This window comes from Diabrotica virgifera, chromosome 2, assembly GCF_917563875.1.
Source record: "Diabrotica virgifera virgifera chromosome 2, PGI_DIABVI_V3a".
Taxonomy (NCBI): domain Eukaryota; kingdom Metazoa; phylum Arthropoda; class Insecta; order Coleoptera; family Chrysomelidae; genus Diabrotica; species Diabrotica virgifera.
Window position 1 is genome coordinate 68966910 of NC_065444.1, and position 20930 is coordinate 68987839.

Genomic DNA, 20930 nt, shown 5'->3' on the forward strand with positions numbered 1-20930 from the left:
GTCACTCGTCTTGACTTGTCATTCCAAAAGTATAATTTTAATAAAAATTTTATTTTAACAAAATTATGTAATTTTAAAGACTATATATCAACTAGTGGGCTAGTTTCAATTACTACACAGAATGTCACTGAAGATGATTTGACTAGATCGAAAACATTCTGGATGTTCTTGGATCACTTTTTTAAAAGTTTTTTAATAAAATTTTATACCATTATACAAACCAAAGTTCTTTACTACTATGGTTTTTCAAATAACCGAAATTCTCATCAAAAAAATTCATCGATTACGTCATCGCGCCCAGATGGATGACGTCACTACTAGTATGATATATGCCAAAAAATCACAATTAAAAAATCGACCTCTTTCGGGATTTTTTCTTAGAATCGACAGTTTAATAAATAACGAATTTATTCATTTCCTTTGCATCATACTGTATGTTAAATTTAATTTGAATTTTGTAATTTCATGAGTACGTAGTAACTTTTTAATAATTAATTTATTAATCCCTTTAAACACTGCACTCTTTAGATTGCACTATTTAAGCAATTAAATAATTCAAATAATTTAGTAATTTATTTATATAATAATTCCTCATTAACGTTTAATAACACGATTTTTATTACGTAAGTAGTTAGTTACTTCGACGGCAGTACTTGAGGAGTGGTTTTTTTGTATCGAACACTACAAACATTTTATTTTTTAAACGTTAAAAAAAATAATTTATTGATTTTTTTATAAGCCTATAGCAGGATACCCTTAATGGAACGATATTATTATATATGAAATTCAAATAATCGTGCAAATAAATCACTTATTTAAGTATTAATTGTATTACATTCTATCGATAACAACAAAATTTTAATTTTTTAAACGTTGAAAAAGTTATTTTTTGACTGATTTTTGAGGCTATTTATTAAAAAAAAAGTTTTATTAGCTGATTTTGATGGTAAAGATAAAAATACATACAAAAAGGTAAATTATGATTAATTTAGCTTTATGTTGTTGAGGTTATGAGTCAAAACCTTCAGAAAAAAAAAGTTTTTTCGATTTTTATGTATTTTCCACGTCGAAAATGATAATGATGCCTATATAAGTTGGCGAAAAATTTCCAACATAGCCTAAAATTTTTTGAAAATTTCAAAAAAATTTCCTGTGCTTAATTTTGAAGCTAAAAATCTGAAAAAAAAATCAGGCTGCTTTGTATTGTTAAGATACGCCTTCATTAATTTTTTTCAGATTTTTTGCAGCAATACAGCGTCTAAAAATATTTTTTTCAAAAAAACACGTTTTTTTCCAAAACACCTAGCTCCTGGGGATCCTGTTATTTTTTAATCAAAACGAAACCGTAGATTTTCTTATTTTATTATTTTAAAAATATTTTTATTACGTAAGTAGTTAGTCGCTTCGACGGCGGGTACTTGAGGACTGGTTTATCCCGAGTTTTTTCCAAAAACGTGACAGAAGCGCTTCCTTGCGTACGGCACCAAAGTGCCGAGCTTTTTTAACCTTAGCGCGCTTTTAAAATCACAATCGCAACAAGCATTTTTATAAAGGGGCAACATTTTCTATTGAATACTACAAAATTTTTATTTTTTAAACGTTAAAACGTTAAAAAAATTAATTTATTGATTTTTTTTATAAGCCTATGGCAGGGTACCCTTAATGGTACGATATTATTATATGAAATTCAAACAATCGTGCAAAACAAAAAAATAATTTATTTAAGTATTAATTGTATTACATTCTATCGAGAATAACAAAATATTAATTTTTTAAACGTTAAAAGAATTATATTTTTTTACTGATTTCTGAGGCTATTTAGTAAAAACAGGTGGGGGTTGAGGGTGAGGGGTTTTTGAGCATGCTGTAGGAAAAAAATAAGTTCTAATAGCTGATTTTTATTGTAAATGTAACAATACATATAAAAATGTAAATGATGATTAATTTAGCTGTATGTTGTTGAGTTTATGAGTGAAAAACTTCAGAAAATGCAAAAAAAAAAACAGTTTTTTCGATTTTTAGATATTTTCCACGTCGAAAATGATAATATGGCCTATGCCATTCGAAAGAATGGAAAAAAATACACAAAACAAAGATATTTTAAAGTTGGCGAAAAATTTACAACATAACCTAAAATTTTTTTGAAAATTTCAAAAAATTTTTCTGCGCTCAATTTTAAAGCTAAAAATCTGAAAAAAAAATCAGGCAGCTTTGTGTTGTTAAGATACGCATTTGTTAATTTTTTCAGATTTTTTGGAGCAATACAGCGTCTGAAAAAAAATGTTTTCAAAAAAACACGTTTTTTTCCATAGCGGACCCCCCGGAGGACCTAGGGACTTGAAAATTTGGCTGAGTGAGTTTTCAATTATATATTTTCGAATGGCAAAACCCAAAACTGAATCGAGCCTGGTGCAATTTTGACCATCTTATCCCGCTATAGCCTTTGAAATAAATTAGTAAATAATATCTAAATATTAGTTTATGTATTATATGTATGTAAAAATAAAATAAAAATATGTGGCTAACGGACTCGCATCCAAGCCATTTTTTCACACACACACACACTATTATATGTATGCATGTATTATAATATATTATAATGCCATATTACAAGGTATTTTACTTTTCCGCACGCCGTGCGGGAAAATTTACTTTCACGCACGCCGTGCGGGAAAGTGCAACTTTCGGAAACGAAATGCGTGTGTGAAAGTGGCTCTTTTAGCACGGCCGTAGAAAAAAGTATTTTTTGCGATACAAACGAGTATTTTTTTCCCAAAATCGACATTGAAGTTGTTCAATAGAGCTGCATAGTACACACTAGCTGTTGCTTTACGCCTTTTCAAATAATATATGTGAATTTCAAAAATCCTTTCGTCACAGAACGCAGTCATCATTCTGTAATAAAACATGTAACCCAAAAATAAATCGGGAAAGAAGAACTGATATAAACAATAAATTCTGGGAACACCAGCACCAATTTATGTTGTCCAGCATCAGCCAGACAACATTATAGTGTCCAACATTAGGACATATATTCAGGATATTGTTCAAATCACCGCTCACAGCGGATCAATGACTCATGGTTCATCAACCAACAGTGACGTATCATCGAAAGAAAGCTAGATTAATGTCAAACGTCCCTCGTAAATGTAAAAATAAATTCTTTATTAACGTTAACTTTCACTCAAATCGGAAAATAAACGACTTCCGATTTAAAATTCAATTTATATTTCTATTAATTGTGGTATTATTCCTATGACACATTACAGGATTCCTTAATAGGTTTTTCTGCAATCTGAATATTACTGTAATTAGTCCATGTATTCTTTATGTATACTCTGATAGTAATTAAAAAAAATTAAAAAGTAAAAAAAAATAAACAGAACTCACAGTATTGCTCAATATAACTCTTATTGTGCAAAAATAAGCCAGTGTTCGGTGCATCCTAGTTTGGAAACAAAAATGGTCCAACGGGGCTAAACCTGGAGAATATGTTTAGCGATCGGTCAATTCGAATGACTTACTTACTTACTTAGTCCTAAGCCGTTCTACCTTTAGGCGTAAGGCTGGTGGAGTTGAGTTTGGCATTGTAGTCTCCATGCTTTCCGATCTTGCGTTAGGTTTCTTGCACTTTCCAATGACAATCCCTTCTTCTCGACTTCTTTCCTGATTTCATCTACCCACATAACTCTTGGTCTTCCTCTTTTGTTTTTCCCCTTCACTCTAGTTTCAAACACTCGTTTTGTTAGCCTCTCGTTCGACATTCTACACACGTGCCCGAACCATATAAGTTGTCCCTCCACTATTTTGTCATTGATTGGTTCTAGTTTTAGATTTTGTCTAATTGTTTCCTTTCGTATTTTGTCTGTCCTCTTTCTGTTTGCTATTTTCCTTAGGAACCTCATTTCCATAGCATTGAGTCTGGATTTTTGTCTCCCCGTCAATGTCCATGTCTCGCTGCTATACATGATTGTTGTTCTAACTACTGATTTAACGACTGCCGTTTTTACTTTCTCCGGTATCTCTTTTTTCCCCAAAAATGTTGTTTTCATAGCGTTAAATAAGCTTCCTGTTCGTCCTATTCTCTCGTTTATTTCCATGTCTTGTTTACCATTTGATTCGATTATTACTCCTAGGTATTTAAAATATTCCACTTGCTCTGGATGTTTCCCGTCTAATTCTATTGCGTGTGTCTTCCTCGTATTTGAAATTATCATTGTTTTTGCTTTCTCTGTATTAATTTTCATATTTATGTTTGACAGTTCTTCTTCTAGGATTTCAAGATTGTTCTGTAAGTCTTCTCTGTTTTCTGCTATCAATACCATGTCGTCTGCAAATAGTAGCTCCGATAATTGAGTCTGTTTCATTTGCCAGTATCCTAATTCTCTTTCTTCTCTTCGCTTTCTTTATCGCTTCATCCAGTACCACCGAGAATAGCAGTGGACTCAGCACGCATCCCTGTTTGACGCCTTGACTTGTAGTAAATTCTCTGGATTCCTCGTTATTGGTTCTTACTGTATTTGTATTATTTTTGTACATATCCTTTATTACTTCTATTATATGTGTCTGTCGACTCTCCTTTCTTCCATGTGTCTTCCATACGTCCGTCCTTCGGATTCTGTCAAACGCCTTTTCCAGGTCAATGAAGCACATATGTATCTCTCTATTCTTCTTGATTACCTTCTCACTTACTTGTCTTAATGTGAATATTAGGTCCTTCGTCCTTCTGTCCTTCCTGAATCCACACTCTGTGTCTTCCATAATTGTTTCTATTTGGGTTTTTATTCTTGTCTCTATTATTCTTGCGAATACCTTCCCAGGGATACTTGATATGGTGATACCTCGGTAATTATTACAGTTTCTCTTGTCTCCCTTTTTGTGTATTGGTAATATAATGTCTTTCTTCCAGTCCTTTGGTAATTCTGCTCTATGTATGATATCATTCATTAGTTCTTTCATGCTATCCATTCCCTCTGTCCCCATGGATTTTATCATTTCCGGGGTGATTGATCCTTGCCTGGTGCTTTGCCCAATTTTACTCTTTCTATTGCTTTCTCTAATTCCTCTCTTGTTATGGATTCCACTTGTTGTTCTTCATTCCTTTCTTGTATCTCCCCTAAGTTGTTCGTGTCTGCATGAGTTAGCTCTTTGAAATGTTCTCTCCATCTTTCCATTATTTGTTTTTCTTCTGTTAGTACGTTTCCATTCTTGTCTTTTATATTCGGCATCGTGTGCTCTTTTTTTTGTCTGAGTTGTTTTAATGCGCCGTAGAAGAGTTTTTGGTGTTCCCTATCAATTCGAATGACGATGTAAATTTTGCCTGTTTCTCTAAAGGATTTTTAGGATACAGATGCTGCATTGCAAGAAGAGAGCTGAGCGAGTCGGTGAGAAACAGAGGTTTTGAAATATTTACGAGGTTTGCGTGTTTTAGGGCGCGATACAGAGCAAATAGTTCAGCGGTGAAAACGCTTGAACTAGGCGGTAGTTTTAATTTCAAAAGCAGATTTGGAGTAACAAATGCACAACCAATACCATCATTAAATTTACAGGCCTCGGTGAAGATGTTTGTGCAGTTTAGGTAGTCTCATTCACGAATCTCGTTCAGTTTGTTTTTTATTAGTAAGGTGTTGGTGTATTTTTGGAGAACTCTATTAAAGAGGTGTTGCAATTTGGGATGTCTATTAACCCGGTGGCGCCCAAAATCCCGACAGTCAAAATCCCGACGGCCAAAATACCGACACGTCAGAATCCCGACACACCAGAATCCCGACAGGCCAAAACCCCGACAAGCAACAATCCTCGCATAAGCAAAAATCCCGACCACTACATTTTGAATATTTATTGTTTCCTTTTCAAATGCAATACCAAATCATATTATAGAGTATTGAAATTGAAAAATTAATTACTTACTAATAAGTACGGGTACTAATTATTATACAGTGCGTCCATAAAGTAACGCATAAATTCGTTATTTCGAAAACCGGCGACTATAAGGCAAAATCCCGAAACTGGTTGATTTTTATTTTTAAATTACGATTTTTTAGCATACATATCATTCTAGTGACGTCATCCATCTGGGCGTGATGACGTAATCGATGATTTTTTTAATGATAATAGGGGTCATGTGATAGCTCATTTGAAAGGGTATTCAATTCTTTATCCAATAATATAAACATTAACATAATTATTTATACAGGGTGTTCAAAAAACATTTTTTAATTAAAATAACTGAGACAAAAAGAAGAATATATTATGTAATTTATCTAATTCAAAATACATTTTACTACTGTCAGTAAACAGAAAAAAATTTTATTTGACAAATAAACATTGATTTTCGCTTAAACGAAATGTTCAAACGGCCAAGAGACAGGTGGGTGGCAGCTATAACATTGAATTTAAGCGAAAAATAATATGTATTTGTCTAATAAACATTTTTTTCCTGTTTTCTGACAACAGTAAAAAGTATTTTGAATTAAATAAATTACATACATTCTTCTTTTTGTCTCAATTATTTTAATTAAAAAAATGTTTTTTTGAACACCTTGTATAAATAATTATGTTAATGTTTATATTAGTGAATAGAGAATTGAATACTCTTTCAAATGAGCTATCACATGACCCCTATTCTCATTTAAAAAAATCATTGATTACGTCATCACGCCCAGATGGATGACGTCATTAGTATGATATATATGCCGAAAAATTGGAATTTAAAAATAAAAATCGACCTGTTTCGGGATTTTTCCTTGATGTCGCCGGTTTACGAAATAATGAGTTTATGCGTTACTTTATGGACGCACTGTATATTTTAAAAGAAAATATCATTAAACACTTCATTTTATAATATAAAAGCTATACTTACTGAAATGGAAGGTTGTAAGTGACATTATTATATCTATTATATGAAAGTAAACTTGAATTCAGGATTTGATTATACATTATATTATTAGACTATATTGGCAAAAAAAATAATTTAATTCACATACCCATGTTAGAAATTTTATTTAGAAAATTAGTTCATATTAAATGGTAAATACTTTTGTTTAGTAACAAAAAATAAAAAACAGATGGCCACAAACAAAAAACCAGAAATAAATAATGTAATTATATGTTAAACAGGAACTTATCAAACCTGTCTGGATTCTGGCGTGTTGATATTTTGGCCGTCGGTATTTTGGCTGTCGGGATTTTGGGGTAGACCCCTATTAACCATTAAGTTGGATGTTGGATGTTACAGTGAAACACGTCTGGAATTGTTGCATCAAATTCATTTAAAATTTATCTTATTTGTATGTAATAAGGTTTTCCAGTACGAGGTCTATTAGAGAAAATGTCGAGATTATTTTTGGAAAAAGTATTTTCGAATAGTGGATGATCCCTATTGACAGCTACAAAAGAAACATGTGAAAGTGTGCTCTTGCACTTGCTCTTTTATTCTTCCATGCGTTCTTAGGATTTTTCACTCGAAACGTTTAAGCAGTTTTTGGTGTTTCTGTACAAGTGACCACGTTTCTGCTCTATATGTTCGCACTGGTATTATTAATGTTTTATAGACGGCACTATAATTGTTCTGGGAAGTTTTGAGGCCAAAATATGTTGAAACCATAGTAATACTTATACGCCAGTCAATGGGAGCAAGAATAGGATATTACCTCCGAATTCTATCCTACTGCATGGATTTTAATGAAATTTTGGGCCTAGCCGCTACTTATCTCCTAATTCAAAGTCTACCCTATGCCGATGTGTGCTTTTATCTTGGGGGTGGTTCCCACCCCTTCTAAGGGGTGGAAAATTTTTTGGTTAAAGTTACCACGAATTTCGCTAGATAACCTAATTCTAAGCAAAACCTCTTCTATCATTTTTTTTTGAAAACTCAATACTTTTTGAGATATTCGTGGTTGAAAATTGGCCATTTTCATTGAAACATAATAGGTACCTTTTCGAACGGTTTTTTTCGAATACCTTAAAAACTATGCATCTAACTAAAAAAACTATATTAAACATTTTTGTAGGTTATAAAAAAATTAAGAGACACTTGCCTTCATAAATCTTCTAGTTATAATACAAAAAGATATATGGTAGGTGAAAATAGTTTGTTTTTTGGTACATTCTCAAATTGGTGTATTCAACTTGAAATAACAGAGAAACGGTCAATTTTAGGTGTATAATGCTACTAATACCTTTTGTAGTGCTTGAAAATACCTTTAAAATGAGCTATATTAAAGGTCCATTACATTAAAACTAAGCGATATATGCTGCAAACAAAATTGATAACTACTGTATTTTAAGAAAAAATGAGAAGTAATTTTAACCCCCATACACAAAAATGTAAATGCATCGTTTTCCTTCCACAATACCTTTTATTATAGTGTAATTTCTATGTACAAAAAGTTGAACGAGTATAAAATGAATGGTTTTTGAAAAAAAAAAGATCAAATTATAGAGCGCATTTTTAAATTTTCTTAAAAATCTTCCTTTTTCTCCATGTAACTTGAAAATGATAAGAGATACAGTAATGGAAAATAAAAAGAAAATTTTTATCTACAATTTTGAGTGGTATCTTCTTTTCGTATCTCTTATCTTTTTCGAGTTACATGGAGGAAAATGAAGATTTTTAAGAAAATTTAAAAATGCGCTATATAATTTGATCTTATTTTTTTCAAAAACTATTTTAACCAACTTTTTGAACATAGAAATAACACTATAATAAAAAGTATTGTAGAAGGAAAACGATGTATTTAAATTCTGATGGATGAGGGGTTAAATATACTTCTCATTTCTTCTTAAAATACATTAGTCATCAACTTTTTGCAGAATATCTCGCTTAGTTTAAATAAAATCGACATTTAGTATTACTCATTTAAAGGTCTTTTCAAGCACTACAAAAGTTATTAGAATCATTATATACCTAAAATCGACAGTTTCTCTGTTATTTCAAGTTGAATACACCGATTTGAGCATGCAGCAAAAAACAAACTCTTCTTACCTACCATATCCCTCTTTGTATTTTAACTAGAAGATTTATGAAGGAACGAATCTCTTTGTTTTTTTATAACCTACAGAAATATTTTATATAGTTTTTTTGTTAGATGCATAGTTTTTAAGGTATTCGCAAAAATCCGTCCGAAAAGGTGTCATTTTTCAATGAAAACGGCCAATTTTCAACCACGAATAACTTAAAAAGTATTGAGTTTTCAAAAAATAATTATAGAACAGTTTTTGCTTAAAATTAGGTTCTCTAGCCTCTTCCGTGGCTATTTTAACCAAAACATTTTTCACCCCCCGAGAAGGGGTGGGAACCACCCCCAAGATAAAAGAGCACTCGGCATAGGGTAGCCTTTGTTTCTTGAGCTATTCCCTACTTACTTTGAAAATATCAAGTAAATCGATGTAGTAGGATGGAATTCGGAGCCAAATACCCTCATTGACTGCCCTATTATTGACAAGCACTATTATTCTTTTCATTACAAACGTGAAACAGATCGGAAAAATTTGTGAAAATATTTTAATAAGAAATAAATTTATATAACGACTTCCGATTTCAAAGCGAGTTGATATTTCTATTAATGTGGTACTTTTCCCATGACACATCGCAGGAATCTCTTAATAGGTTTCTACAATTTGAATATTACTGTAATTAGTCATTATACATAATGCTTTGTCTGTTGTATATGCTGCTGTTAATTTCCAAATTTTAAAAAAGACAGACAATATTGTGCAATATATCTCTTAAAGTTGTGCAAAAGTAGGACATTATTAGGTGCATCAAAATTTTATTATTTTTAATGATATCAACATTATCTCAAATTATTTAAATGCAATATCAAATAAAGATATTATTCTCTGTATAGATTATATTTTTAACTGTTTTCTGTTATCATGATAAAGCACAATGTACATTTTATTATAAATGTTCGCGGTAGTTCTCAAAAAGCAATATATCAGAGAGATTATCTTAGATTACCTTGGCATTATTAAGCTAATTGTTCATTAAAAAAAATCTGCAAAATAGGGATAAACTTTTTATTTTATGAAAAAAAATGACAATATTTTTCTTCTTCAAACCGGTTCGTCCGGACTTATTCTGAAAAATTATTCAAAACATTCAGTTACTACCTACTATAAAACCCACTGAGAATAAGTAGATCGAAGATCCGATTCAAAGATGATCTTTACTCCGTCAATGTACCTTTACAAACCATACCCTATAGCCCAGGGGTGGGCAAAGTGCGGCACGCGGGCCGCATGCGGCCCTTTAGAGATTTTTCTGCGGCCCTCAGAAAAAGTGAATTATTTTTATTTAAAGAATGATTGTTTTTTAGTTATTGTTAGTAGTAATGTAATAAGTAAATAAATATAACATAAAACGTCATTTTAGATCTAAACATAAAAAAAATTTTAATTAGCCAAAAATTAATTAAAGAGAACAAACCATTCTCAATGGTGAATTTATAAAAGATTGTTTAGTTAAAGCAAGAGGAATTTCATGTCCAAAAGAACAACAAAAATTCAAAAATATGAGCTTATAGCGAAAGACTGTCGTCTGAAGACTTAAAATAATGAATAAAATTATACAAAATCAACCGAAATCTATTTTAGAAACTAACTTGATGTGGTATTCAATTCTATTGGATGAAAGTGTTGATAGAACTGACACAGCTCAGTTATAGTCTGTTCGCTAAACTCAGACGTAACTTTCTAGATATTGTAGTCGGTAATTTTGCCAATTTTAGCAAAATTGGCAAAAAATAATTTTTAAATAGTTAATAATCACTAAATATTTAGTAATTTTGCCAATTTTTGCAAAATTGGCAAAAAACAAAAAAAAATATCGACTAAAATATCTAGCCAGTTGCGTCTGAGTTTAGCGAACCGACTATATTAATATTTACTCGAGGAATTAATACCGATTTGGATATTTATAAAGAAATGTTATCAACGGAATCCATGAAATCTCAAACAGCAGAAAACGATACTTTTGAAGTAGTCAGGAATTTTTTGGAAAATTATAAATTACCTCTTAAGCAATTAATAAGAAGTGTAAAAACTGACAGAGCACCAAATTTAAGAGGAACAAATATTGGCATGTTGAGAAAAATATTATGCTCATGAACAATTTCCAGAATTGATTTATTATTATTTCACTGCATAATCATCTGGTATTTTTCAAAAATATTTTGCATGTAGACAAAGTCAGAAAGTTTCAATTATAAGTAATATTGTTAATTTTATTCGTTAACGAGGATTAAACATTGTGAATTCATAGCATTTTTGGAAGAGTTAGAAACAAAACACACTGATGTCTTACTTATACCACAATCATTTTCGATGGATAAGCTTGGGAAAAATTCTTAAAATGTGCTGCAAATTAAGGGAGGCAATTTCTTTATTTTTAGAAATGAAAAACTGCGACACATTTGCTAAATTTATAAGTTTTGAAGGGCCATGCGATTTTGACTGTACCTGGACATAATCATTTAAATATTTTAAACATAACATTGCAGAGCACAAATTTATACACACAGAAACTTTTAAAATGAAACTGAATGAAACTGTTCATTCATCATATTTATAAAAAAGTTAGAATTCGTTCATGTTTCATCATTAAAATCATTAAATAATGTAGCAGAAATATTTTTTTATTATCTAATTCTTTCAAAGAAAACAAAAACAGTACCTAATATTATATTTGGGAATTAAGCCACAATTTAAGTTTGAAATTAAATAAGTATATTTGACGTTTCGACTTCCATTTCGGAATTCGTCATTTTTTTCAAAAATTGTAATTTGATAACGATTTCCGAAAAGGAAGTCGAAACGTCAAATATACTTATTTAATTTCAAACTTAAATTGTGGCTTTATTAGCCACAGCTTCAGAACATTATTAAAAAAGAGTGAAGGGAATCTAAGAATTTTTCAAATTTATAAGTTTATTTATTTTTATTTAAATGACGTTTCCATATATTTAAGCACGAAATTTCTCTTTAAATATATAAATAGCTAATAGCAACGGGAAAAAAGAACTATGTATTTATTTCTATTTAGCTTAAGAGAGCAGGCGCAAAAGTTTATTTTGAATGAGATATTTGAAATTAAAAATGTCACTTAAATTTCTCTTTTTTGCACCCCTGTAACTTATTAAAATAAACATTATAGAGGTTTTCAGGGACTTTCGGCTTTCGGTAATAATGTAATATTTCATTCTGCGTTTAAATTTTTCAAAAATACTTATTAGTTTTCTCAGGATTTGAAAAAAATTAATGCATTTAAAAAGCATTTGTCCGAAATTTTGCGCATACGCTCTTTAATGCCTCGACAACTAATAAAGGCCATTGTCATGGTAAAGTCGATTTCGCAATAAGATTATAGTGTCATATAGTTGAGTAAATGTCTTGATACTTGGTAAAGTCGACTTCATTGTCTTTACAAAGAGACGCTAATTATATCGAACATCTGCTGTCCCTCAAGTGAGTACCGATCCCACAAGGAAAGAAATTAGTTTTATTTATTAAATTTTTATAAAGAAAAATCTGCTACCAAGCTAGGATTCAAATTCACAGCCCAAAGAACGTCATTTAATCAAAATTATAGTAAAGTTAAAAATTTGAATATGTCAATTTAACAAATGCGGCCCTTGATAAAGGACCAAAAACTTTTTTGGCCCTTACCAAAAAAAGATTGCCCACCCCTGCTATAGCCCATAAAATGAGACTATATCCTAGTTCTTTAATTATTTAGGCTAATTATTTAAGTTTTGTAAAAATCAATATATACCTATGATATTGTGCCCGAAGTTGGGTTTTGTGATACTTAACAAACCCTCAAAATTTTAGATCGATCCATCAATTAGTTTTAAAGTTATTCAATTTGCTAATGACAGAGATGTTTTTGCAATAAAATTAGTCAAAATAATGAAGTTACAGTAATTCTAGTGGTACCATATGACAGATGACATTTTTAAAGCAAAATCTTTTGCAAATTACTGTCATTTATAACTTAAAAACGCTTAGAATATTTTCTAAAATATTGCTCGTAGATGACATTATTTTTCATATTCAAAAAGCTCGCATTTTTACAAAGATTAAAAAAATGAAGTGAACTTAAAAAAGTTGTTCTATGACAATTTAGAGCAAAAGTTAGTTTTTTTTAATTCATAGTACAGACCGGGCAGTATCGTCGCCCCCGCTAGCGAAATTATTCCGATTCGATTTTTTTGCACAAACTTACTCAAAAAGAGGTCCTTATAACATATCCATAGGGTGCCGGGCGGTGCCGTGGTCGAAAAATTGTTTAAACAATTTTTTTTAAACAAATTCACAAAAATATTTTTTTCATTTCGAACAATTTTTTTAAGATAATTTGGGACATTCTGAGCGAAAAAGGTCTCTTGTCATTTTTCTCTAAAATTGATTGTTGTCGAGTTATATGCGATTAAAAATTTGAAAAATGCGAAAATTGGCATTTTCAAGTCTTAATAACTCGATTAAAAATTATTATGAAATTCAAAAAGTGACCAAATCAAGTTTCAAACCCCTTCTTCAAGGTCCTGAAGAGATTTTTGTCATTATTTTATTACAAAGCTGCTATTTTTAATCATTAACAATTAGCGCTATAGTCCAACTGTATCGTCGCCCCCGTTAGCGAAATCATTTCGATTACATTTTTTTGCACAAACTTATTAAGGCCCATTTATACATATCAGGGCCGTGTCCGTTCCGTGTTAAGACAGGGCCCGGTCTAAAAAAAAAACAATATGTACTCTTATGAGCATGTTTATACATTGGCGTTTCCCGGACGGAGCCCGTCCGGGCCCGGTCTGAAATTAATCCCAGCCGATATTTTTGCTGTCGGCACTGGCGATGCACGAAAATGACACGGATCGCAGGGACTTGTATAAACACGATTTTATTGTTTTGTGAACGCGACTGCTGGAAAACAGACAAGAAATAGAGGTGAGATCTTTTATCCAAGCCGAAATATTTTCAACTATCTTTTACACAGAGATATGTAATAACATTTTCCTCTCTTATTCGGCCCGTTACGCACACTGCCACAACCCGGTTGTATGTGAATATCGCAATAAAAATACCCGGACTCGGCACTGACCCGGAACAGACACGGCCCGGGTATGTATAAATGGGCCTTAAATCAAAAAGAGGTCCTTATAACACATCCACAGGGTGCCGGGCGGTGTCGTGGTCGAAAAATTGTTTATTTAAACAATTTTTTTAAACAAATTCACAAAAATAATTTTTTTATAGCGAACCATTTTTTTAGATAATTTGGATTATTCTGAGCAAAAAAGGTCTCTCGTGATTTTTCTCTAAAATTGATTGTTGACGAGTTATATGGCCATTTTCACATTTTTCAAATTTTAAATCGCGTATAACTCGACAACAAGCAATTTTAGAGAAAAATCACAAGAGACCTTTTTCCTCAGAATGCCCCAAATTATCTTAAAAAAATTGTTCGAAATGAAAAAATTATTTTTGTTTTTTGTGAATTTGTTTAAAAAAATTGTTTAAACAATTTTTCGACCACGGCACCGCCCGGCACCCTGTGGATATGTTATAAAGACCTCTTTTTGGGTAAGTTTGTGCAAAAAAATCGAATCGGAATAATTTCGCTAGCGAGGGCGACGATACTGCCCGGTCTAGTATGTATGTAGTTAAATTGCACTGCTAATTTTTTAATAATTTCAATAAAATCTGGTATAAAATAAAAAAAATGATTTTTTAGTCTCTTTGTAAAAGATTTTTGCTTGTGTTTTGAGGAAGAACTAAGATACTTGAAAGACCGGATAAAAACTGTAGTGTCAATTATCTGAGCACATACTGGTAGGATATAGGTTACATGTTACACCAAATTATAAGAATCATAATTAAAATATAATTATTGTTAATGAATATTAATACTAATGATCAGTTTCATATATAATTATTTCCAAATCCTAAAATAATGAGGAACTATTCATATGGTTTAAAATGGAAATAAAAAATTAAATTAATTGACCATTGTTTTATTACACAATATTCTGACAACATACTTACGAAAAGTGATATTGCATAATAATGCATGTGTGAGTGTGTATGTGGTTGGATATTTCTTAAATTATATCAATAATATATGCAACTAATACAATTGTACTATAAGTTTATTTTTTAACCAGGAGGAGTAAACTAAAAAGACAGATTCACACCCAAGAAAGTCACTAGAATAATCACCAAATACCTCTTCTTTTTTGGTTGATCATGTAGGCCCTCGACGGTAATCCATAAATATTATATTATATTAATACATCGCTAAAGAGTTCTAAAAACAACCATTTTTTATATAAAAGCAGATAGACAAGGCGAAAACAGCGGGTTCGTTGGAAAAAATATTCCCATGGGATTTTTTTGCATAATTACATTCGTGAGACATCCCAGAATAAGGTTCAAGAAGTCGCCCACGTGAAAAGTGGGCCAAATTTTTTTTAACAATTTTTTTTTAATCAAATTGCAAAAATCAATATTTTTGGCACGGACAATTTTTTTGTAGGTTTTTTTAGACCATTCTGGATAAAAAAGGTCTCTTATAATTTTTCTCTAAAGTGGATCGTTTTCGAGTTATAAGCAATTTAAAATTGAAAAAAAAAACGAAAAATGGCGATTTTCAAGGCTTATTAACTTGGTTAAAAGTTATTATTATGAAAGTCAGAAAGTGACTAAATCAAAGTTTAATGCCCCCCCTACAAGATCCCTAAGAAATTTTTGTCATTATTTTATTACTAAGCTGTTATTTTTAAGTAATAATATTGAGCGCCATGCACGTGATAGCCGGCTGTAAATGCTGAGTGCGAGTGCGAGAGAGATGCCACTCCGGCAGTCCAATAATTGTGCATCTTACTTGCACTCACATTTACGGCCGCCTACCACGTGCATGGCGCTCAATATTATTACTTAAAAATAACAGCTTAGTAATAAAATAATGACAAAAATTTTTTCGGGATCTTGTAGGGGAGGCATTAAACTTTGATTTATTCACTTTCTGACTTTCATAATAATAACTTTTAACCGAGTTATTGCCTTGAAAATCGCCATTTTTCGTTTTTTTTCAATTTTAAATGGCTTATAACTCGAAAACGATCAACTTCAGAGAAAAATTATAAGAGACCTTTTTTATCCAGAATGGCCCAACAAACCTACAAAAAAATTGTGCAGTCCAAAAACATTGATTTTTGCAATTCGATTAAAAAAAATTATTAAAAAAAATTTGGCCCACTTTTCACGTGGGCGACTTCTTGAACCTTATTCTGGGATGTCTCACGAATGTATTTATGCAAAAAAATCTCATGGAAATATTTTCCCAACGAACCCGCCGTTTTCGCCTTGTCTAAGACTGAAAATCTAAAAATACAAAAAATCGCAAAAACCCTATGAAATGCCAATTGTGTCAAAATTTGATAAATGTCATTAGTGTCAAAATTTTATAACAGTGGAGTAAACTTGCCTGCGGTTGGACCAATTACAAACAAGCATTACAGCGAGGTAAATTTGAATCACTCCTCTTGGTTTAAAAACAAACCATGTTACAAGGTATGTTCATGGTATTTTTCCTTATAAGTATGTTTACTACAAAGGTTTATTTAGCAATTGAATTGATGATATTTTTGGTGATTACTAACAGGTACCAACAAAAAAAAAAACAAGCTACCTAGATCTTGCACGAATGTGGTGATATACTGTTTATTAGCACAGTACAGATAATGAGAAACATCTATGGCAAAATATAAAACTATTTGAGAAAGCAAATAGTCTGGAGTCATTTATAAACAGAAAACATTTTGGTTAGAACACAAATCAAAACTTGCAGAATCTTAAACAAACCTATATAAGTTCCTTTATAATAAATTACAAGACTGGAATACAAAATGAGAAGTCCCAGCAGGGGCGACTCGTGATAGTATAAGGCGGTGAAGCACACTACACCTGAGGAAGTTTATTATTATGGTTAGCTTCTCTTTAATGGCCAGAAGGTTGATCTTGTGATGTCATAACGCTAGGACGAATCTAGGACCAATAATCCTGGACAAGAAATCCCCAGACAAATAATCCCTGGACAAATAATCTCCGTACAAAAAATCCCCACAAAAAATCCCGGACAAATAATCTACAAAAATTTTTTATTCAAAATATCCTCACAAAGAATTCCGGAAAAAAAATCCTCAAGAAATATTTGCTGTCGATTAGTTCTCTAAAACTTTTCCAGTGAATGCGATCGACTCAAATGCTTTCAGCCTCAGTGCATAGAGTTATTTTGAATTCCAATTCCATATTGAAAACTTCAAATTTTACATAACAAAAGAGTGTGCGTTTTTTCAAAAATCGTGGAAGATATGGGGAATGATCTAAGGCTGTGGGAATTATATTGCAATATTATTCGCTTAAATATTTTGCTCACTCTGATTTGAATAAGTATGTTCAAAAAAATTTTACAAAAAAAACACAACCACAGCATACAACATTTTTGAAAGACTTAAAACTACTTTTTTATGTAAATGTAACAAATAAATAAATAAAAATAATTTATTATGTAGTTATATATTTTACAAAAAAAAAAACACAAACACAAAATGCAACATTTTTGAAACACTTAAAAACTACTTTTGTATGTAAACGTCCGATGTGGAAGTGGAAACGTTAATAAAATCATTTTTTAAGTTAAATTGTATAATCTTATTTCTCATTTAGAATAATAAATTACATAAATGCCACAAAGAAAAAATAGCTTCAGAACAATATATTAGGTGATGATGAACAATGATTTAAAATGAACACTGTTTTAAATGCATATCCATAAACTTCTAAAATATAATAATCCATTCGTATATACCGCGTGTAGTATAATATTCATATATATACCACGTTTAATACATAGAAAGCTATGATCTGCAATCGACTTGTGCTTGTACTAGTCGGTTCAGTTCGGCTATTCCCATTCCGTTCCGCGGAGCCTGAGGCTGTTCGGCTATTCCTATTCCGTTCCGCGGAGCCTGAGGCCAGCCTCAAGGATGGATAAATTTTGTTCCTAGAATCGGTGGAACATTTTTCAAATTTTGCCGGTTTTACTGTTGGCGTTGTCCCATACTGTTGCAGATGGTGTGAGGCTAGCTTCAACTGTAATGATTTGAGAAAGTTGGAATGGCACGTGGAAGACAGATATATAAGAAGATAAAGAGTCAGGGCCGTACCGATTTTAATTTTTTTCATAAAAATAAAGGTATTTAGGAAATTTCAAAAAGCTAAATTATATTTAAAAAACTGATTATAAAACAACGAAATAACGTAAATAGTGGATTGATATACTGGTGAGACACTGCCTCACCTGCCTCATAGGACAAGCCGCCACTGAGTCCCAGATCCAAAAATCTGAAGATCTCTACCGTGGAACCAATTTCTGGGTACAACCTTAATCTCTGTCTTCTACAATTTACAAGGCAAGCAGACGACGAATAAATGAGACAAAAAGGACTCTACAATATGCAGTCACATTTCACCATTCGTCTAGGTAAAAATTCCAACGAAAGTTGGTTCTGTGTACTCACAATATGAGTAAACTGAAAAAATGAAAGAGAGCTTATCTTTTATTTTGGTTCAGAGATCAATCATCCCCTTAAATATGTTTCACTCTCGCTAGAGATCTTCAGAAGGCCTATATGATCTGCTCTTATAGGGGCTATATGATCTAGAGCAGATAATATAGCCCCTCTGAAGACAGTGAAACATACAGTAAGGGGATGATTGATCATCTCTGAACCAAAATAAAACAAGCTGTGTTTTATTTTCATTTCAAGACTGGAATACATCCAGAAAAGCAATATTGCAATTGCAGGAGTTATGTTAAGCAACACAACAGTATTCTACCCAGTATTAAAAAACTGAAGTAGACTTAATTTGATTACCAAAACCACACAAGTTGTACTTACTTAAATGTATCACTCTGTCCTGTAGTAATATTCACTGGTCTAGTTATATTTAAATGAGCATCTTTTAGACGAACATAAAATTCATCATCTTCTAAGCCCCAACCCCAATATCTATTTGATAAGCCTTTGACTAGTTCAAAATGGAGTCTAAAACAGTAAGAAAATTACATAAAAGAATCAAGAAAATTCTTTTTACATACACATAAACAGAGTGAGATCAATACAAAACTTTTTACTAGTCTTTAGATACTCATCTTCATGATTAAAGTGTTTTACTTATATTATACTGTTAGGGATAATGCTTAAACCTTATTTTATTAAAATTGATATTATTTTATTAAAGTAAAACTTTCGCTTGTTTATTCCACATTTTTTCTTTGTGCTCTTACTCTATATCTAGATCACCATAGTGATACTTCGTTCAGATACTAAGTTCATTCACAACATCTCTTAATATTTTATTTTGTAGAAATTGTGTATGTGTATGTATGTATGTATAGAGTGACTCTATGCGGTTCATTTGTGATTTATGTTAATTTGCATTCCCTTTCTTTAATGCTACATAGAATTTTTTCTCAATAACCTATTTAACTTGTACATAATATTCTTTCAACTATACTAGCTTGAATGTTATGTGACCACATCGTAATGATTTCCACACATGTACCTATGACCCACAGGATTCATATTGATCTACTCGAAAACATAGGATTTGACTTCGATCTACCTTTTCGCTTTTTATTCTTTTATTGCAATATTTGCTTTTTATTTATACAATAGATGTCCTAAATTTTACTTCACATGGTGTAAACATAGCAATGTTAAGAACACAAGCGAAATTATAATAATTACTCACCTATTAATTAACAAAATGCCTCCAATAAATTTTTCATAGTGATATCTAGGATGTAGTGTCGGAGCAGCTATGTGAATAGGTTGCTTTGGATAGGTATATACTAGTTGGGTATTAAGAGGTAGCAGATCTACATCATGCATTGCGATATAATCATAATTTGACTTTGTTTCCAAAAATCCTGCATTTATAAGTGATGCTCTATTAAACCTAAACTGGTCTACTTGATTTAGGACTATAATATCATGCACTATTTTCTGTTTATTTAAAAAATTGTGCATATAGGGTACGAATTCCATCAATTCTTCAAATCTCTCTCTATATGGTACCAATACTGCGAGCTTATGTTTGGAGCTGATCAATTTCTTTGATATAACTGCAGTAAAAGTAGTTTTTTCATTGGAACAATTACATCCATTAAGTTCTAAAATACATATAATTATTGAATAATACTCCTTGGGGACGAATATGTACTACCTGTTAAGATGTAGAAGATTAAAATAGCTGAAAAGATAAACATTACAACAAGGCATATCGTTAAATAATAAGGGTATGAAAGACGTAAAGTTTTGACTCGCATTTTTACTTATTTTTTAAGTAATTATCTTTCATGTTCATCTTTTCGTCAGAGTTGTAAAAAGAAATATAAATAAAACATTTTTAATTCCTGATTAAAACCCAAGAACCTAACTTTTCAACCCCGAACCTAACATTTTCTTCTTTCAAATTTGAAATCGATTGTGCCTAAAATTGGACTGCCAGCGAAAATTGCCGACAGACATACAGAGAAATGATAAAATAAACAAAACACTGATCTGACAGAAGAAAATATAAACATCAAAATTTTTTAATAAGTAAATACGCTAGATTTGTACATTTTCTTAATTTATTTGAATTTAATGTACCTATTTATGTATTAAATACGTTTGCAAAATCACATCTAATAAGATTGTCCCAGAATATGAAACGTAAGAACTAACAGCTAAATTTTAGTTTCCATTGCATTTACTAAACAAGGTAAAATATTTTTAATAAATATTTAACCAAAATAATCAATATTGTGCAATATTACAATTTGAAATTAGGCGTATTGATCAAAATTTTCTTGT

General features: G+C 31.2%; 1 protein-coding gene across 1 annotated transcript in view; it reads right to left on the bottom strand.

Annotated features, from left to right (window-relative positions):
• Positions 1-20793, bottom strand: part of LOC126880069 (beta-1,4-galactosyltransferase 7) — a 34200-nt gene extending 13407 nt beyond the window's left edge. Inside the window, exons 1-3 of the mRNA XM_050643728.1 lie at positions 20299-20793; positions 19825-20245; positions 18969-19115 (exon numbers count right to left, since the gene is read on the bottom strand). Coding sequence (XP_050499685.1) covers positions 18969-19115; positions 19825-20245; positions 20299-20401 — 671 coding nt within the window. The 5' untranslated portion in view covers positions 20402-20793. The remainder of the gene's footprint in view (positions 1-18968; positions 19116-19824; positions 20246-20298) is intronic.
• Positions 20794-20930: the final 137 nt, after the last annotated feature.